A 20,728-nucleotide genomic window follows, 5' to 3' on the forward strand; every position below is an offset into this window, starting at 1 on the left:
CCAGTCTTGTTTGGTAATGTTACCTCTAGTCTCAAATAAAACCCTTCAGTTTTGTGGTCTGAATCTAAGCAAACAGGAAGTGACTTTAGAGACCTTTTGAGTCCTATCAGGGCTAGTTACCTGTGGTGCAGTAGTAGAGAAGAGAAATTTTATTAAGTGTAAAGATGATTTGTAAAATTCAAAAATTGGTCTATTATTTAAAAAACAAACAAACAGAAAAACACCTCACTGCTGTCGAGTCTGATCTGACTCATAGCGACCCATCCTTGGGTTTCTGAGGCAGTATCACTGTGGGAGTAGATTGCCCAGTCTTCCTTCCGAGGAGTGGCTCGTGGGTTTGAACCACCAGCCTTCTGGTTAGCAGTCAAATACTTCATGTTTATGCTGTATGTAGAGGTACTCTTGCTTCCTAAAAATATATTTTATAGCAATTTAAAGTCCGTTTCTAAGAACTAACATTTAATTTTGTGTATTCATCAGTAACTTAAATTCAACAATCCTGTATTGTCTATTATGTGGAAGGCATTTTGTTAGGGACTGGGGTACAAAGTGAGTAGGAAATTCATTGATCAAACAAATATTTATTAAGTCTTTTCTATTGGTACTCTTAAGAAAACAAACAAACAACAACAACAACAGAAAGAAAACCACTGCCATTGAGTCATTTCAGACTTAAAGTGACCCTATAGGACAGGGTAGAAACATTGGAACATTGTGTTTCCAAGGCTGTAGATCTTTACATAAGCAGTCTGCTTTGTGTTTCTCCTCTGGAGTGGTTGGTGGGTTCAAACTACCCACCTTTTGGTTAGCAGCCCAATACTTTAACCATAGAGCCACCAGGGCTTCCTTATTGGTACTCTTAAGGACCTCCCTGAATAAATAGTTCTTATTTTATGAGTTCAAACATGGGTTGTGTGGTTGTTACTGTGTGCTGTTGAGTTGATTCCAGCTGACAGTAACACTGTAGGACAGAGTAGCTAACTGCTCCACTGGGTTTCCTGGGCTGTAATCTTCATGGGAACAGATTGCCAGGTTTTTTGTCCTGTGGAGCCACTGATGGGTTTGAACCACTGACTTGGTTAGCAGCCAAGCGCTTAACTAATGTGCCAATAGGGCTCATCTCAAACATGAGTAGGAATTACTTCAGTGAATACCAGAATAAAGAAAAATTGTCTTTCATATACCTTGATCAAAGTCTCCCAGGTTGAGAGAGTGCTTGGAGTGTTTGAAAATCCAAAAGCCCTGGAATAGCTAAAGCAAGAGAGGAAGAAATAGCCAGAAGCCAGTTCTCAGAGGAATTTCTAACTTCTAAGCCAGATTTTGGGTTTCTTAAGGGCACTGGGAGGACCTTAGGTTTAGGCAGGAAAATGACATTATCAGAATTTATTCTTAAAAACATCACTCTGATTATTTTTTGGAGAATAGATTGGAGTGGGCCAAGAGGAGATAGAGAAAGAAATCAAGTTAGGATACTATTGAAGAGATTTGACAGAAGATGATGGCTCAGACTCGAGTGGTCACAGTCGTAATGGAGAAGTGGATGGATTCAAGAGATATTTTGGAGTTATAAATGGCAAGATGAAGTGATTATTGAGATGTAGCATTCAAGAATGGGGAGAATATGGAGTCCGAGATAATTCCCCGGCTTCTGGCTTCACAGATGGGTGGATGCTGTTGCCATCTCCTGAGGTGAAGAGAAGAAAAAGGGCTGTTTTAATTTTTGAGTGTTGTAGTCTCTTTATCCATAGTTTTGCTTTCCATGGTTTCAGTTACCCACAATCAACTAAGGTCTAAAAATATTTAAATTGCACGCTTTTCTGAGTAGCTTGATGGTACTGCTCCATCTGGGAGCCAGCTTCCTCCTCCTCTACTGGTTGCGAACCTGGAGAACATAGTTGGGTGAGCTGTTGTGCTGCACCCTACTGGCATCTGCTGGGTTAATGCTGCTTGTCTGGGGCACCATGAGTACCTGCCATATGTATGTATAGGAAAAAACACGATACAGAGTAGATACAGGATTCAGTATTACCTGAAATTTCAAGCATCCTTTGGGGGTCTTAGAATACATCCATAGAAGAACACAGGACTGGAGCCATTTATCATCATTGGGATATGTGTATGTGGCGTGTGTGTATTCTAAGTATCTTAAACTTACCTGAGAGTAATCAAAAGCAAAACAGGCTCATTCAGTCTAGCTAATTTGAAGTAATCACAATTAGTTAGGAAAATCAGAGCATAGGTGAGAATCTGGTAAAATTTTTTTTTTTTTTTTTAAAGGAAGAAGCTAAAAGAGATTACTTGTGAAAGGAAGTTTGAATAAAACCAGCTACGCTGAGCAGGCACAGTTTTTCCCATAAGCTAGGATGCACGGTGAATGCATTTTTAAGATTTTAATAGTAAGAAGTCCTTTGGTTCTGGGTAACTCTTGTTTAAACCAGTTTGTTCTTGCTGAGGCTGTTAACCTAGGTTAATATCCAACCACAGAATTTTATTAAGGTTTAATCAGAAGGCTAAAAGCTTGCTTTATGAATTGACTGGCTTTGCTAATGGATTTGTAGCTTTTTAAAATAAAAACTAGGATTGGGAGTTTTGGAAGGGAGTAGGGAAACAGCTTTATAAACATAGAAATATCAATGAATGGGCATTAGTTGGGAAGAGAGGGCATGAAGAACTGGAAACAGAACCCGGTTCCGTTAAAGGAGACCTTTATATGGTGCCTTGTATGAACCAAAGGAGCCCTGGTATTGCAGTGATTTAAGTGTTCAGCTGTAACTCAAAAGTCAGCAGATCAAACCCACTAGCCATCCCACGGGACAAAGATGTGGCAGACTATTCCTTAAAGGTTTACAGTTTTGGAAAGCCAGTGGGGCAGTTGTATTCTGCCCTGTAGAGATGCTATGAGTTGGAATTAAAGTTTTAGGTGACAGCGGGTTTTGAATGAAACAAACTCTGAGATATCTATCTGAATTGATTTTTTTTTTAATTGATAAATGTGTTGAGAAACTAAGCCCTTGGCAACATTTTCCATTCTTATTTAACTAGTTGAAACGGAGCATTTTATGACGTAGTGTAAAATACCAAATTAAAGCTTCCAGTGGGTTCATGGACTTGTAATCTGCAATATAAAGTCAGGTGGGATTTGGAGACTAAGAATGGGAATGTGGGGAACTACAAAGTATCCCCTGCAGGCTGCAAGCTGTTGCTTTTTGGTAAGGTGGGAGGTGGTTGCTTCAGTGGGCATGCTATAGTAAGAAAAACATAGACATTAAAGTCTGATAAACCTGAGTCTCAAACCCCAGTTCTGGCACTTGTGAGAAGAGGACAGTTTGCCTAGCCTTATCCTGCCCCATTGTGCTATGTTGAAATGTGGGGGTGACATCTGCTGCCCAAAGTTTATCTTGAAGATTAAATGAGATGATGAACATAAACCCCCTAACAGAGTAACTGGCTCATAGCAGACATTTCATAATTGTTAGTTCACATTTTACCTCCCATTGGATTTTCTTTATACGTGGCTTTAATATGTGTAGAAATGCAAATAGAAGCCTTGTTAGTGAACCAAATGAAGTTAGAATAAATGCAGCTGAATCTCTCATTTTCTACTTTTTGATTATGAAAATAGAAATTAATAGGTACTGACTACTTTATCTTTTAAAAATGTCAACCCAAATGATATTAAAGGAACCCAAAATAGTTTGTGAAAGATTTAGGATAACAATTGATAAATAATTCTAAATGTAAGCTAGTGATTGACTTTCTACAGAAAAACATTTGACCACCTGTTAGTCCAGTTAATATTTAGTGAGTACCATCTTTGTCATCGGCCCTGTGTAATGTGGAGACTGACAAGGGAACAAATGATTCTTAGGTGCCATAGTAAGTCCTGTACTGTGGTAAGTCACAAAGCTTTGTGATTTGCTAAAGAAACTTCACAGTAAGTAAAAATGCTTTCTAAAACATGCATCCTCTCTTTACCCAATTGATCTACTTCTAAGAATATAACCTAAGGAAGTTCAATGAATCTTCTTTATAATAGTGGAAAATTGGTAACTGAAAATGGATAATAATAGTGGATTGATTTAATTGGTATATCCATAAATAGACATGTAGTCGTAGAAGTCAGTGATCGCACAGATCTATATTTGACAAAGAAAAACGTTCATGATACGTTGCAAAGAGAAAAAAAAATAAAAAAAGACTTAAAAAGAGGCCGTAATTTACTCTCAAAGAAGAAAGTTTACTGAAATCCTTTCCAAATTACTTTTGTGCATTCTCTGACTGCTTTGAATAAATCATTCAAAATGACATATTTATTGTCCTAATTTAGAAGTAGGAGCTCTGGTGGTGTAGTTCCTAAGGCATTTGACTGCTAACCAGAACTCTGGCAGTTCAAACCCACCAGCCACTCCTCGGAAGGAAGGTTTGGGCAATCTACTTTCTTAGTGATACTACCTCAGAAACCCAAGGAGGGATTGCTATGAGTCAAATCTGACTTGACTGCAGTGTTTGATTGGTTTGGGAATTTAGAAGTGGAGTGAGATCTAAGTTACTTGTAGTGTACCTGAGAGATAATGAATGGGATGTATGCAATCAAAGGTGGTTTGTTAGTAATGACTAGATGGGGAATAGTACCATTGAGATTGTCCCAGTGAGTGAGCTAGTCAGCAAGAGAATTGAAAGATGCAATCAAAGGTGGTTTGTTAGTAATGACTAGATGGGGAATAGTACCATTGAGATTGTCCCAGTGAGTGGGCTAGTCAGCAAGAGAATTGAAAGATGCTTTCATGGTGCCCCCAACCTTTAAGTTTTATTTTGTAGAAAGAAGAGTGACCTTGTGGAGAATCATTCTGAAAACAGTGGAGAAAAATATGTGCAGCGACTATGTGGGCAACCCCTAAAGGAGGGACTTCACTGCCATTTGGCTGAGCTGGCACCATTAGATCAGGTTTTTTTTAATTGTGATTTGGATGAAAATTTACAGAGCAAATTCACTTTCCATACAGCAGTTCACATACACTTTGTCTCATGACATTGACTACAATTTACCCCAATGCAACAGCTCCCCGCCCACTTCCTCCCGATAGTTACCTCTTCCCTGTGTCCATCCCTCCATGCAGTACTGTTCCTGAGCTGTCTTCCTGTGCATAAACAGCCCTTCTTTCTCTCATGATTGTTCTCTCCAAGGAGTGTATCTACCTCAGGTAAATGTTCAACTCATATGCCTGTCTTTTGTTTGGCTGGAAGCCACAGGTGTGGGTTCAATTCCAGATCTGAAGGGCAGCTGGGTGCCATAGTCTCAGTGGATCCACCAAGCTCTATTGGACCCGCAAACCTGGTTACCCCTGCTCCTTTTTTTTTTTTTTTTAAACAAATGATTTTGAATTTTTGTTCCACATTGTTCTCCCTCTCTATCCAGTATCTCCTGCATAGATCCCCCTGTGAGTGGTTGACAGTGGTAGCCAGGCACCATCTAGTTCTTCTGATCTCATAGTCGTATAGGCTGTGGATCACATGGTGTACCAGTCGCTAGGACTAATTGTTTCCATGAATTTTGGTTTTCTTCATTCTTCTTTGGTCTGGACAAGGAGAGCCCCATCATTGCATCTGGATGACTGCTTGCAAACTTTTAAGATCCCAGTCGCTACTCGCCAAAGTAGGAAGTGGAACAATGTTTTGCATAGTATCTTATGCCAATTGAGTTTGATGTCCCCTGTGACTATGGTTCCGCACAGCCCACAGGTTTAACTACTCGGTCCATCTGGGTAGCTGGCTGTGACCAAGAAGTGATTACAACCTTGTCTCTTGTCAGTTCTACTATACACCTGGAAATTAAGATCATACAAATACACTTATAGGACCATTGTCTGCCAACCCTATACATGGTCTTGGGTACACTCCCCCCTGCATAGACATACTTAATATTTAAGCCTGTCCACCCATCTATCTACCCATATACTTGTGTTTGCCTTCACTGACAATGCAGAACTGTATGTGCAGAAGAGTTCATCTTTGTTGTCTGTACCTCCCATGTACCTCTCTATGTCTTGCTCTTCCTCAATGCCACCAGGTTGATCACTCACATTTGGTACATTGCCCTTCTTTTCACCCAGATCAGTACTTATCTCTACCTATCTAACACTGTTCCCTCTCCTCCCCTCCCACCCCTGGTAACCAACCAAGAAAATTTCCTTCCACAGATAAACCTTTCCTTGACTTGTACAGTAATGGACTAATGCAATATTTGTCCTTCTGTGATTGACTTATTTCACTCGGCATAATGTCCTCCAAATTCATCCACATTATGTGGTGTTTTGCAGATTCTATTTTATTCTTCAGGGTTGCATGGTAATCCATTGTGTGTATGTACCATAATTTGGTTATCCGTTCTTCAGTTGATGGACACCTAGGTGAGTGTTTCCATCTTTTGGCTATTGTAAATAGTGCTGCCATGAACATGGGTGTGCATGTGTCTGTTCTTGTCATGACTCTCGCTTCTTTAGGATATATACCTAGTAATGGAATAGCTGGGTCAAATGGTATTTCTCATTCCAACTTTTTAAGGAATCACCATACTGCTTTCCAAAGTGGTTGTACCATTTACAATCCCACCAGCAGTGTATAAGAATCCCAATCTCTCCACATCCTTGCTAACATTTATTATTTTCTTGTTGAACTTTACTACTAGTGCTGGAGCAAGATGGTATCTCATTGTGTTTTGATTTGCATCTCTCTAATGGCTAATGATCATGAGCATTTCTTCATAAGTTTTCTGGCCGCTAGATCAGTTTCTTAACCTTGGAAACATCCATTTCTGGATACTTCAGGTCCCAAGGGTACCTTTGCTGAGAAATTATTTTTTCCCTTAGTTGATGCTACAGTAGTCCCACTAGAGGTTTTTACTCAGGTTTTATAAGTAACAACTTCTGAAAAGCTTTTATCATAAACCTCTCTCAGACTCACAGCTTTATTCATAGATAAGTTTATACCTTTGGATATATCATTAACTCCACAGATTTATGATAATAGATAATTATACCTCATTTCCTTTTTTGTCATTCATAGAAATGGATAAGCTTGGAGATTTCTACTTTTCCCATTTATATAAGAATTGTACAGCAAGTAAACAGACCATTACTTTGTGTGGATCAAATTAAGTAGCCATTTCTAGACCTGTCATCTATACTTCTTTCCAGAGTAGAGTGACAAGAGGCAGATTCTCTGACCTATATTTTGTTGTTGACTGTTTTTTTTTTTTTTTAATCACACGTGTGAAGTAAATTGGCTCCCCTCTTCCTTGGAATAAATTTGCTTTTTTCTAAGTTGAATGGTGGGTGATTCAGAAAGAAAAGAACAAGAGAGTAACAACTATGGTACAGAAATGTCAGGCGCAAAAGGAAAAGATAACTCTTACTTTGTGACCTTTTCCTTAAAATTTAAAAATACTTTTTATTTTTAATATCTATCATTTGTTGAATACCTATGCACCAGATACTTTTGTCTGTTATCTTATTTAATCCATGCTATCATGAAAACTAGGAATAATCCCTCCCTTTGTTTACAGACAAGACCGCAAAAGATTAAACAGTTTGCTTTTAGCCATATGCCCGGTAAACAACAAAGTAAAGATTTGAATAGAGGCCTAATTCTAAAGCTCTTTGTAGCATACAAGCTGCTGACTTTGGCCTGGGAGTTAGAGCAGTCTTAAGACTAACTGTGAATTCCTGATGAGTTACAGTTAAATTTCTTGGCTCCTGCTTTCTCTGTAAGATGAGAGAATGGAACTGGATCTTTAAATCACTTCTGATTGTAAAATTCTATATTCTTGGGTTTTATGTTGAATTTAAGCAGAAAATGTATAAAACTTCTGTTCTCTTTGTGAGCAGCCAGTATAGTTTAATGAATACTGTTAGCTATGATGTCATCACCCTTTCCAGAAAAACCAGACTCACTGCCATCAAGTCAGTTTGACTCACAGCGACCCTTCCTTGGGTTTCCGAGGAGGTTTCTCTACAGAAGTAGATTGCCCAGCCTTCCTTTCGAGGAATGGCTGGTGGGTTTGAACTGCCAGCCTTCTGGTTAGCAGTCAAATGCCTTAGGCACTAAGCTACCAGAGCTCCTTGGACGTACAGAAGAGGATTAATGGGAGGATGGGTTAAAAGAAGACTTAGTCAACTACATATTCACAAAAGAAAACTTAAAGTACCTGTACATCAAAGGAGTATGGCAAATGTGGGTTGGAGATTGTGTGGGTGGGACCTGGTAATTGTTTTTAGATAACCATATTGTGTAGCTTCAAAAGGTTATTGAGCCTGAGTAGTGGGTTTATATGTGCCTGTCTCAAGGCATTGGGGATAGTAGAGTGATGACTCAGTTTGAGTTCTTTTAGGGTTTTACAACATTTCCAGTTAAAAGTTAAGAGAGATGGTTATGGGAGGGACACAATGATTACTGATACAGGAGGGCTAATGAGATGGTATGACATAAAAAAGAAGCATCATTATTGCAGTATTTTCATTTCATTTATATAATACCTTTTTCTCTGAAGGTGATGTACAAATAACATTGAGATAATAAGCAATTTTAAAATGTCAGAACATTGAAGAATAAGAAAGTGGCTAGGAGGAAAAAATACTCAGCAAAGACCCAGTGGAGACTTTAGATCACTTATCTGCACAACACGTTAGTGACTCTGGCAAAATCCATTGCACTCACACTCACTAGTATTGCTGGAAATCAATGGGGGCTTGACCTTGGACCTCTCCTTTGGGCCAGCCCCTGCTCTCTGTTCTGTATCATTATAATTGAAGACTATGGGCTTTGGTGTCAGATGGACCTATATTTAAATCCTGACCTTAATACTTCTTGTGTGCCGTTCATTTGATTCTGACTCATAGTGACCCTGTGGGCCAGAGTAGAACTGCCCTCCTAGGCTGCAGTCTTTACTGGAGTAGAATGCCAAGACTTTCTCACAGGAATCGCTAACCTTTCTGTTAGCAGCCCAGTGCTTAACCTTTGACCACCGAAGCTCCTTGACCCTGCTACTTACTAGCTGTTAACTTGGAACAAATTTACCCACTTTCTGAGCCTTGATTACTTCATGAATAAAATGGTGTTAATTATGTGCTTTGTTAGGATTGTCCTCAGGATTAAAGTAAATGAACTGTATATATAACACATCTAGTTCCATGCCTGGCACATGGTAAATGCATCATAAATGCTAACTATTCTTATGCTCAATATATGTCAAAGCATAGTGATTCTGATGAGGTTTGAGAGCATAATAGCAACAACTTCTCTGTGGTTCAAAAAATAAGGCTACATGAAATTGTCAGGGTCATCTTTTCCTTCTGTGAATTGATGTAGTAAAATATAATCTGTACTTCATAGAGTAGCATGATATGTTTAAAATGAAATATTTCAGGCATGCAAAGAATAGAGATAATAATAGTAACACTCATATATACCTACTACCAGCTTAAGAAAAAAAAAAAATTACAGGTAGAATTGAAGACTCCTGTTCCTCTCCATCTTTTTCTCCAGAGATGACCACTGTACTGAATTTGATGTATCATTTCCATGCATGTTTTTACACTGTAATTATGTATCCAAAAAAATATATGGTACTTTTAATACATTCTGATTTTTATATAAACATTATTATACTGTATGTGTCCTTTCATAGCTTCCTTTTCTCAATATTTTTGAGACTTTTCTATAATACTTGTAGCTCTAGTTTATTTTAACTACTGTAGAGCATTCTAGTAAATGAATATACTGTTTTTAGCTGTTCTCTGTCAATAGACATCTTTGAATATTTGTGCCCCTCTAACCATCACATCTCCTTCCTCTACCTAGGAGGTAACCACTGAACTTAATTGTGTTAATTTAAAAAATAATAATAATTTTAATATGTTGTTGTTGTTGTTGTTATTTGCCGTCGAGTCGGCCCCGACTCATAGCGACCTCTCCTTGGGTTTCTGAGGCAGTATCACAATTTTAATATATATATCCCTAAATAATATATTGAGTTTTACCATTTTTAAGGTTTATGTGGGTACTGTCTTTTCTCTTATTTAGTGACTTGCTTCTTCCACCATTATGATTTTGAGATTCATTCATTCATAGTTCGTTGTTTTCACTGTGTACATTAATCCATTGTTTGAATATAACACAATTTATGGACCTTCAGATTGTGAGTTTTTACTTTTAAAGACAGTATATAATTAACAGCTTTGTATGTGTCTCCTTGAACATGTGTGTTGAGTTTCTCTTTAGGCATATCCATAGAAATAAAATGAATAGGTTGTAGGTAATATATGTTCATCTTTACTAGATATTCATATCATAGATATCTCATTATCATCCAATTATAAATATATTCTAATTTTTAAATTTCTGATTTGACCTATGAATTTAAAGTATATTTTTTATTTCCAAATAGGGAAAAAGTTACCATTTTAAAAATCTTTACTCTATAGACAAATATTGTCTGTGTTACTCATTCTTTGGCATTGGTTGAGTGAGAATTGCTTTATAGCCTAATACATGGTCAAGCTTTAACCAGGTTTTAGTCAGTTTTTATAAAAATTTCACATGTGATTGAAAATAACTCATTGTTGGGTATAGGGGTCTGTGTATGTACACTAATCTTTAATTTTACTCATTATTTTGTCTGAGGCAAGTATATTAAGATCTTACTATTGTGGTAGTAAATTTGTCAGTTTTCCATAAATACAACCATTTTGCTTTGCATGTTTTGATGTGCTGTTAATGCATATGGATTTAGAATTGTTTTATCTTCCTGATGAGTTGTTTCTGACCATTATATGATGATCCACTTTATAATTTTTTTTTTTTGCTGTAAGTGCTACATTTTTTGACAGTATTATGGCTGTTATTGGCTTTCTATTGATTTGTGTTTGCCTGAACTATTTTTTTATACACTTCAAAATTTCCTTTATTGTTGTGTTTAGTTTGTCTCTTGTAAACTGTAACTGGGTTTTGTTAATTCAATCTGGATTTTTTTCTCCTTTGATAAGCTTAGTCTGTTGATAATTACTGCCAATGCTGATACTTTTTTCTACCATCTTTTTAAGTTTGCTGTTTACCCAGCTTTTTTCTCTGCTGTCTTTTTCCTTCTTACCTATTTTCTATTGATTTGAACAACTATTCTTTATTCCTCTTTCCCTTGTACTGATTACCTTTAGAATAGTAACATGAATCTTTGACTTTGCAGTGTCTAACATTTAAATCAAGATGACTGCCATTCTTCTGAACAATCTAAGGACACAATACAAGGACCTTGGAAAGCTTTAACTCCAGTCACTACCAGTCTTACATGTTTTGCTTTCATCTTGTTTTTTATCAGCTAGATTAGCCTTTATTATGGTTATTGCATTATTATACTAATTTACATTGTTTTCTAATAACCAAGGAGATTGTGAACTCCTTAATTAAACTTATTTTCTCACTTTTTCTTGAGATTTTCAAAAGAAACAACCAGACGATGATTCCGCTCCAAGTACAAGTAACAGCCAATCAGATTTGTTTTCCGAAGAGACCACGAGTGACAACAACAATACCTCGATAACCACGCCAACTCTTAGTCCCAGCCAGCAGCCGCTTCCGACAGAACTGAATGTAACTTCACCCAGTAAAGAGGAGTGTAAGTACCCAGATTCTGTGAGATGGTAGGGAGAGCAGCCCAAAAACCATATCATGAGCTTCCAGGTTATGTCTAGTCCTAGAAAGAGGGCAGCAAGTGTTTTAATGTAAGTGCTCACATATAGAGTAAACAGTAAGCAAATTAGAGAATGAGTTTTAGTCATTCCATGGAGTTTAAGGTCTTGTAAAAGATAGATAGCCTTTTATATTAACTGTCAAGTTACCTGAGGTTCGAATCAGTCAAAGGCAGTGGCTTTCAGCCCAGACTGCACATTAGAGTTCACTGGGGATTTTTAAAACTATTTTAATCTTCAGCACCATTTTGTGCAAGGCCCAGGGGTCTCTTCTTTTTATTGCAGAGGATTCTAATGTAGTAAGGGTTGGGAACCACTGGTCTAGGGAACTTAACCCTGATTTAGGACCTTTGGGTTGAAATTCTTAGCCCTATTACTTACTGGGCCTTGAGTGTATCTAAATATTTAAATGAAATAACAACAATACATACATCACAGAACCTAGGCTATTTTCAAGGGAGGAGGAAATGGTTTCTGCTACTCTTCTGTAAGTCCTCAATGAAAGAAAAGAATACTGTTGTAGTCTCTATGATACGGAATGTTCGTTGACCACTCATTCTTTATAATGTTAGAACCATCTTTGTCGAAGCACAGCTGTAACTGATGGTATTTGTTGAAAATTATGGAGGTATTATGACATAGCAGATTTTGCCTTTTAAGAAGTTTTATTTACACATTAAGTGAATTTTAACGAATATATAAAACTCTTTGGAATGTGGTAGTCAGAATGTTCTGTCTGCTAACTTTAGAAAGGTTAAAAAAAACAAACCAAATCCACTATCATCAAGTCAATTCTGACTCATAGTGACTCCTTTGGGTTTCCAAGGCAGTAAATCTTTACAGAAATAGAGTGCCCTGTCTTCCTTCTGCAGAGTGTCTGGTGGGTTTTAACCGTTAACGTTCTGGTTAGCAGTCAGATGCCTTAGGCACTGTGCCACTAGAGCTCCTTAGAAAGATTAGCTGACAATAAGTATTTCTCTAAACCTGTTGTAAAACCTCTGTACTAGGTGATATTGAGAATATAAACGTAAAAGTTTTAGTCTCTGTCTTGAAAAAGTTAAGAGGGAAATGGAATTGTTATATTACAAGGAGCTCTGGTGGGGCAATGCCTAAGGCATTTGACTGCTAACCAGAAGGTTGGAGGTTCAAACCTACCAGCCTGTCCATGGAAGGAAGATGGGCAATCAATACTTCTGTAAAGATTTATAGCCTTGGATACCCGATGGGGGTCACTATGAGTCAGAATCGATTCAATGGCAGTGAGTCTGGTTTTGGTTTGGTCATTATAATACATCAGTGGTTCTTAACCAGGACTGATTTTACCCTTCTTCTCCATTTTGGACGTTTGGCAAGGAATGCTGCTAGACATTCTGCATAGCACAGGATAACAAAAAATTATCTTGCCTGACATGTTAGTGATGCCAAGATTGAGAAACTAATATATGATTTTATGTGCTTATGGTGGTTAAGTTTGTGTGTCAACTTGCCTAGGCCTGGTTGAGTGGTTCGGCAGCTGAATGTAGTTATTCCCCATGGTGAGATTGGTAATTAACTCCATGGTGGAATCTATTGGAGCAGCTGAGTAGCTGCTTTGGGTATCTGGTCTGCTTCCCATATAAAAGAAATAGCTTTGGAATGGTCTCTAGCTTATTGCATGCTTAAACCCTGCATTTAGCGGAGTCGTTGTTCAGCAACCTGCTATGCTCTGCCAACCTTGAGACTTTCAACAAACTTGAATTAATGGCCTGTGTGTGGTTTGGTAACATTAGGACTGTGCTTTTTTACTTGTCAACCTTGGGTTTGTCAGTCTTAGCAGCCAGCAGCTGTTCTGAGTGAAGAAAAGCCTCTAGTTCCAGTGGGCCAGGAGCAGGAGACAGAGCTGAAGCCTAAGGTTGAGGGGCTTTCACCCAGCCCCTGGACCCTGGCACTTTGAACTTGGCTTAAAGCCTGCAAACTGTAAGAGAATAAACTCCGGTTTGTTCATGCCATCCCATTGGTGGTATATTCTTGTCAGAGCGGCAGTAGGTAACCAGAACAGTGCTCATCTAAATGGAGACCTTGTAAAATAGAGGTTGGGAGGGTTGAAGAAGGACATTGGCTTAATGGAGGAAATGGTTTTGAAGATGGTCAAAGGTGACAATTAGGCATTGTAGACAGAGTAGCATGGGCTATGGAAGTAACTTGGCAGTATTAAAAATGGGAAGGATCATATTGAAGTACCATTGCAGAAAGGGAATTTTTAGCATACAACTTACTGATTAAGCTCCAGGGTCAGGAATAGACATCATTTGAGAGGGAGGATAAAGATGAAAAAGTGGTAGTGATAATGTTAAGGCAGTGGGTTTTATTTTGTTTTTAAAAATTTATTTAGGGCCATGTACTTTATTGACCTGATAAAAGCTGTGGCCCCTTGTTTCAGAAAAATGTGTGTCATCCATATTGACACAATTTTCCATAAAAAATTATAAAATGCTCAGTTAACCTTAAGGTTAAGAACTCCTGGTCTAAGGGAAAGGTTGGAGCTGGTCAGAATCTTACCTGATGGAATGTGGATTGAATTGGACATGCTGGCATTAGGCCACAATAAACCAACTAAACATCCAAAATACTCCTGATACAAAAATAACAATAGCTACCAGGTAGCTATTATTATTATTATTATTACTAAATATTATAGCCTGATTCTATAGGTAAGGAAATTTAAGCACAAAGAGAACCAAGAAATTTTCTTGTGATCACAAGGTAGTAGAAGCCAGAGCCACAACTGAAATTCAGGCATTCATGAATTAATCCATAATGTGAAATATAATTGTCATGGAGAATAGAAATACTCATTTTGACAAAGATCAGTACCTTCTTGTCCAGTAATTAAGGTGTGTGGAAACTCTTGTCATAGCCAAAAGTTGCTTTATTAATTCCATCATGAAGAATCATTGTTAACAGTGATTGGAAATAAAAATATATACATAGACTAAAGCATTTTCTCTGGAGGCAGACCTTTCATGGGAAGGCAGCTCATAATGAGCATTTATATGACAAATGGCAAACTTGAGACTCTGAACAAGTGGAGTAGATGAAATCAAGCTAGTTGTCCAGTGCACACTAAGGACGTATAAGGAAGTTTTTGCATTCAGTGGAAGATTCCATCTTCCCACCCTTATCCCTCTCCTCTTCGTGGACTTAGACGTGCCCTGAGCTCTGGAGCCTCTAGGATACAACTCTTCTTGTGCTTGCATAACTTTTCTGTCTAGGCCATTGTAGACTGTTGTGTGTTTATGTGTGTTTTGTATATAAATACCTTCCGGCTGATTGAAAAGGTCTAATTCAGATTCATTTGCTCTTCCTGGTGACAGTGTTCATCACTGCTTTGACCCATTTCATCTTGTAGTTAAACTCTCTTGATCCAGCTTTAGAAGAGAGAAAGAATGATGTCAGATTTCAGTTAGAACACCATGAGAAGTTGTTGTTTTTAAATGACGTAGTCACCTTGAGTCAGAATCTTACCAGACTGGACTAAGATGAAAAAATACCCTTGACTTCATCTCTTTTGTAAGCCAGCTTTCCTGTTATCATGCCTAACGATCTTATTTGGGAGCCTTATGACGTGCACACTTACTTACCCAAGTTGCATGTATATGTGTGTGTGTGTTTTCCCAATCCTACTAGCGTATTGCTTAGAAATTGAGGTGTTAGAGGGGATTTGCCTGGTCTTATTTTCTTTCTAGACAGGAGAGGGAAAGAACCTTACTTGCTACTGTTGTTCTTGTTGTTACGTGCCATCAAGTCGGCCCTGACTCAGAGTGACTCCTCCTTGGGTTTCCAAGGCAGTATCACTATGGAAGTAGATTGCCCCATCTTCCTTCTGAGGAGTGGCTGGTAGGTTTGAACCACCAGCCTTCTGGTTATCCGTCAAGTGCCTTAGGCACTACGCCACCAGAGCTCCCATGGGCTTGTTTTCAAATAGTCTGAAATTCTAATCTAGGAGTTAAAGAGAGCTTACCTCATAAGAGAACATTCTCCTAAGCTCTGTGGAAGCACATATTAAGAAATAAATAGAAATTGACACTGACATAAAACTACGGTTTACAACAAGGAGCCCCCTCATAGTACAGTGGTTGAGTACTCAGCTGCTAATGGAAAAGTCAGTCGTTCAAACCCACCAGCTGCTCTACCAGAGAAAAGACCTGCTCTTGTAAAGATTCCATTAAAAACTCAATGCCCTCAAGTGACTCATAGTGACCCTAGGAACAGAATGCTTAACTACTGTGCTACCAAGGCTCCTGTGTACCGATAAGAAACCCTATAGGGGCATACTCTATTATAGAGTCTCTATGAATTACAGTAGATTCAGTGGCATACAACAACATGGTTTATAACAGTAATTGACAAACTACTGCCCATAGGCCAAATCTAGCCCATAAACTGTTTTTTATAGTCCATGAACTAAGAATGATTTAACATTTTTTAATTGTTAAAAACAAATGAAAAGAATATTTTGTGACATGAAAATTTTATGAAATTCAGGTTTCAGTGTCCATAAATAAAGTTTTGTTGGGACACAGGCATGTTCATTTATTTAAGTATTGTGTGTGCTACGTTGTGCTACAGCGGGGAATTTGGATACAGAGTTGTCACAAAGATCCTGTTACAGAAAAGAGTTTTCCAACTCCTATTATGCAAAGCACTTTGATAAACATTATATTCCTGGATCATCCTGACAATGTGCTAAATAGGTAGGGCAGATACTAGCTTCTATACTATAGGAGTAGATTTGGATGGTAATCTGTCTCAAGTCGTATAGCAGGGCAGAACTCAGCTCTGGGCTTTTTTTCATCCATAATTTTCAAGTTTTCCCCACTGCCATCACCACCACTAGTCTTTTTTGCTGCATCTCCTTGAGAGAGGCTTTTGGTTTTACTAAAAGAAAATAATACAGAAAAGATGAGAACTATACTAACCAGAATGTTAGTGAAGATTTTTAATGATTGAAACTTCATTTTCAAGTGCTGACTGGATTTCCTTTTGTATGACAGTGATTCTAGAAATAGAAATTTAACAACATCCTTTTTCCGTGGTTAAATTAATTTGGTTGAATAAAGAGATTTCCCTTGTTTCCTTGGAAACTGGTTCCTAGTGATACCCTCACTACCCCAGGGATTTAAAAAAAAATAACTCATCTTAACAGATGTTCTTGATAGACTGTCCTTGAGTCTTTGAGCATGCATTGGGCTTCATTGGCTACACATCTTCATTCCTATTTGACAAGCTTATCTTGTCCCCTGGAAAATTAACATCACTGTCACCAAGTGACTGAACTGTTTGTTGGATTATTTGTTTTTACCAGTTAACTTTCTAATAATCCGTAAGTGAAACCAGTTTTTCCCTTCTTAAGACTGTGCCTGCTTTGGAAGACCAGAAATAGGGCAAAACAGACTGGCTTCGTCTAGTAGAGCATTTAGAAAATACTACCTTGTTAAAAATATATGACTTCCTGCTGGGCTGGTTGCAAATGAAATATGGTGGAGAGATTTATTTACAGTTCTCTCTCTGTGTCTTTCTCTTCCTTTTTCTCTAATGAAGCTCAAAGCATCAGGCCGTTTATCAGAGATAATTATACAACAGATGGAGCTTTTCTGATATATAATAGTCTCAAAGTGGAAGATTCTTTCCCATAATGAAGAATGCCCAAACTTTAAATGTATCTTTTGATTTTAATTTAAAGGTGTTTTTTTTTTCCCTCCAGTGGATTTATTTATCTTGAAGCTGGTTCTTAAAGCAGGCTGCTTTTATTAGGGCTGTGTTCTAAAAAGATTGATACGCTACCGTACAGTATGATGATGTACAGTTATGTACTATATTGAATTGAATGGCTATAATTCACCAGGAATCAATGTGTGGGATCATTAAATTAATTCCTGTCAAAATGCAGAAGAACTTGAGTGTTTCAGTGGTGATTTTTTTCTTTATAGAAATTATTTCTATTTTATAATTTTAACTGAGTAGGAACTTGTTCAAGCACTGGTAATGTCACCTGACCTTCAACTTCTAGTCAAAATAAGAACTTAATTAAAGCTAAGTCATGGTTTTTAAATTACTTATTTGATAGCTTATATTTTTTTCTCTTTAAATTTTTAATCCTATTTTTTAAATACACAAAGCCTTGCTACATTCTCAGTTTTAAAATTAGAAAGAAACAGAGATTTATACAGGACAAAAGGTGAAATGACTTCTTTAATACCATCCCTACCTTCACCACATACCATACTCTTTTTGGAGATGTTGTGTTGTTAGTTCCCATCTTGACCCCAATGTGTAGAGTAGGACTGCTGCACATGGTTTTTAAGGCTATGACCTTTCAGAAATAGATCAACAGGCCTTTCTTCACAGGTGCCTCTAGGTGGGTTTGAACCACCAAATTTTTATTTGACTACTAACCAGAAGGCTGGTGGTTCAACCCACCAGCCACTCCTCAGGAGGAAGATTGGGCAATTTACTTCTGTAGTGATACTGCCTCGGCAACTCAAGGCGAGTCGCTATGAGTGGGATCTGACTCGATGGCAGTGAGTTTGGTGGGTTTTTTTTTTGTTTGTTTGTTTGTTTGTTTAGTTGAGCACTTAACTGTTGGTGCCACCCTGTTTATTTATTCTGGAGTGTATCTTTTTCTGTGTGATTATGTTCATGTTTACATGCATGTAAGATTTTGTTTATTTTTATATAAATGAGAGCATGATGTTTTATTTTTGTAACTTTTTTTATGTAACATATTTTAGATACTTTTCCAGGGTAGCACATAGAAATCTGCCTAGTTCTTTTTTTCAATTTTTATGGTGATTTTGGTGAAAGTTTACAGAGGAAATTCATTTTCCATACTGCAGTTCACATATACTTTGTCTCATGACATTGACTGTAGTTTCCCATAATGCAACAGCTCTTTTCCCACTTCCTTCCCATAGTTACCTCTTCCCTGTGTCCTTCCTTCCCATGCACTCCCGCCCCTTCTATGCATACACAGCCCTTCTTTTCTCCCATGATTGAGCTCCCCAAGGAGTGTATCTACCTACTGTAAATGTTCAACTCATATGCCTGTCTTTTGTTTGGCTGGAAGCCACCCGTGTGGGTTCAGTTCCAGACCTGAAGGGCAGCTAGGGACCATAGTCTCAGGGGTTCCACCAGGTTCTATCATACCAGCAAACCTGGTCCTCTTTTTTTTTTTAAATGATTTTGAGTTTTGTTCCACATTGTTCTCCCACTGTATCCAGGATCTCCTCCATAGATCCCTCCTCTGACTGATTGACATTGGTAGCCCGGCATTGTCTAGTTCTTCTGTTTCATAGTCATACAGGCTGAGGATTGCATGGTGTACCAGTCGCTTGGACTCATTGTTTCCAAATGTGTCTTTGGTTTTCTTCATTCTTCTTTGCTCTGGATGAGGAGAGACCCATCGTTGCTTCTAGATGGACACTTGCAAGCTTTTAAGATCCCAGTTGCTACTTGCCAAAGTAGGATATGGAACAGTGTTTTTGTGTAGTATGTTATGCCAGTTGAACTTGATGTTCCTTGCCACTGTGGTCCCAAACCCACAGGTCCAACTGCTCGCTCCCTCTGGGTAGCTGGCTATGGCTAAGAAGTGACTACAACCATCTCCCTTCTCAGCTCTACTATATGCCTGGAAATTCTTACAGAACATACAAATACACTTGTAGAAACATTGTCTGTCAACCCTGTACATGGTCTTGGGCACATTACCCCCTATATAGACATACCTAATAGTTCAGCCTGTCCACCCATCTTTCTACCTGTATATCAATGTTTGCCATCACTGACAACACAGTACTGTATGTGCAAAAAGGTTCATCTTTGTTGTCTGTACCTCCCATGCACTTCAGTCTTCCTCTTCCTCAGTGCCACCGTGTTGATCACTCACATTTGGTACATTGCCTTTCCCTTCACCCAAGTCAATACTTGTCTCTACCTGTCCAGCAGTGTTCCCTGTCCTCCTCTCCCACCACTGGTAACCAACAAAGAAAATTTCTTTCCATATATAAACGTTTCCTTGACTTTTTACAATAACAGACTAGTACAATATTTGTCCTTCTGTGACTGACTTATTCCACTCGGCATAATGTCCTCCAAATTCATCCACGTTATGTGGAGTTTTGCAGGAAGTCTGTCTCATTCTTTTTAAACTGTTGCCTAGCATTCTACAGTATGATTTATTATTTTTTTCTTTACTCTTGAGTCTGTATCTAATATTTCACTATAACAAACTGTGGTAGTTAAGGTTGTGTGTCAGTTTGACTGGGCATGGTTACCAGTGGCTTGGCAGCTGGGTATAGTTCTCCCCATGATGACATTATAATCACCTCCATGGTGGAATCTGCTGTGAGCAGCTAAGTGTAGTAGAAGGGAATTACCTTTGGGGTGTGGCCTGCTTTCAGTATATATGGAGAAGGTTTGGGAAGGGTGTCTAGCTTTGGGCACATTTGGATCCTGTGTTTGGCTAAGTCCTCATCTCCAGTTCCTGGACATGAACCAGTGGCCTGCCCCGTTGCCTCCTGATCTTGGGATTGTGCCATTTTACCTGCTGACCTTGGTTTCATCAGCCTCAGCAGTGTGCAGCTACCTGAGTTAGGAGACACCTCCAGCTCCATTGGGCCAAGACCGAGAGGCAGAGAGATCTGAAGGCCAAGGTTGAGGGGCCTTCACCTACTCCCTAGAACCGGTACTCTGAATTTGGACTTCTACCCTCCTAAACTGTAAGAGAATAAATTCTTAGTTTATTAAAATCATCCACTTGTGGTATTTCTGTTCTAGCAGCACTACAGAACCAAGAAACAGACCAGTTCAAGTGAACGTTTTGTATATGACTAATGGTGCATGTGTCATTTGTCCGGGATAAATACCTAGAAGAAAAATTAAGTCAGAGAATGTGTATATTTTAACTTTTTATGTCCATGGTTAAATTACACTCCAAATTTTTTTTTTTTTTT

At 38.3% G+C, this 20,728-nt stretch overlaps 1 protein-coding gene across 1 annotated transcript in view; it reads left to right on the forward strand.

The window, feature by feature from the left end:
- The window catches only part of ZFAND3 (zinc finger AN1-type containing 3), a 502,295-nt gene that overhangs the window by 357,995 nt on the left and 123,572 nt on the right, over positions 1 to 20,728 (forward strand). Inside the window, exon 3 of the mRNA XM_007939417.2 lies at positions 11,483 to 11,665. Coding sequence (XP_007937608.1) covers positions 11,483 to 11,665 — 183 coding nt within the window. The remainder of the gene's footprint in view (positions 1 to 11,482; positions 11,666 to 20,728) is intronic.

The sequence above is a fragment of the Orycteropus afer genome, unplaced genomic scaffold, assembly GCF_000298275.1.
Source record: "Orycteropus afer afer isolate SDZICR_OR568_19922 unplaced genomic scaffold, OryAfe1.0 scaffold00059, whole genome shotgun sequence".
In the NCBI taxonomy this organism is placed as follows: domain Eukaryota; kingdom Metazoa; phylum Chordata; class Mammalia; order Tubulidentata; family Orycteropodidae; genus Orycteropus; species Orycteropus afer.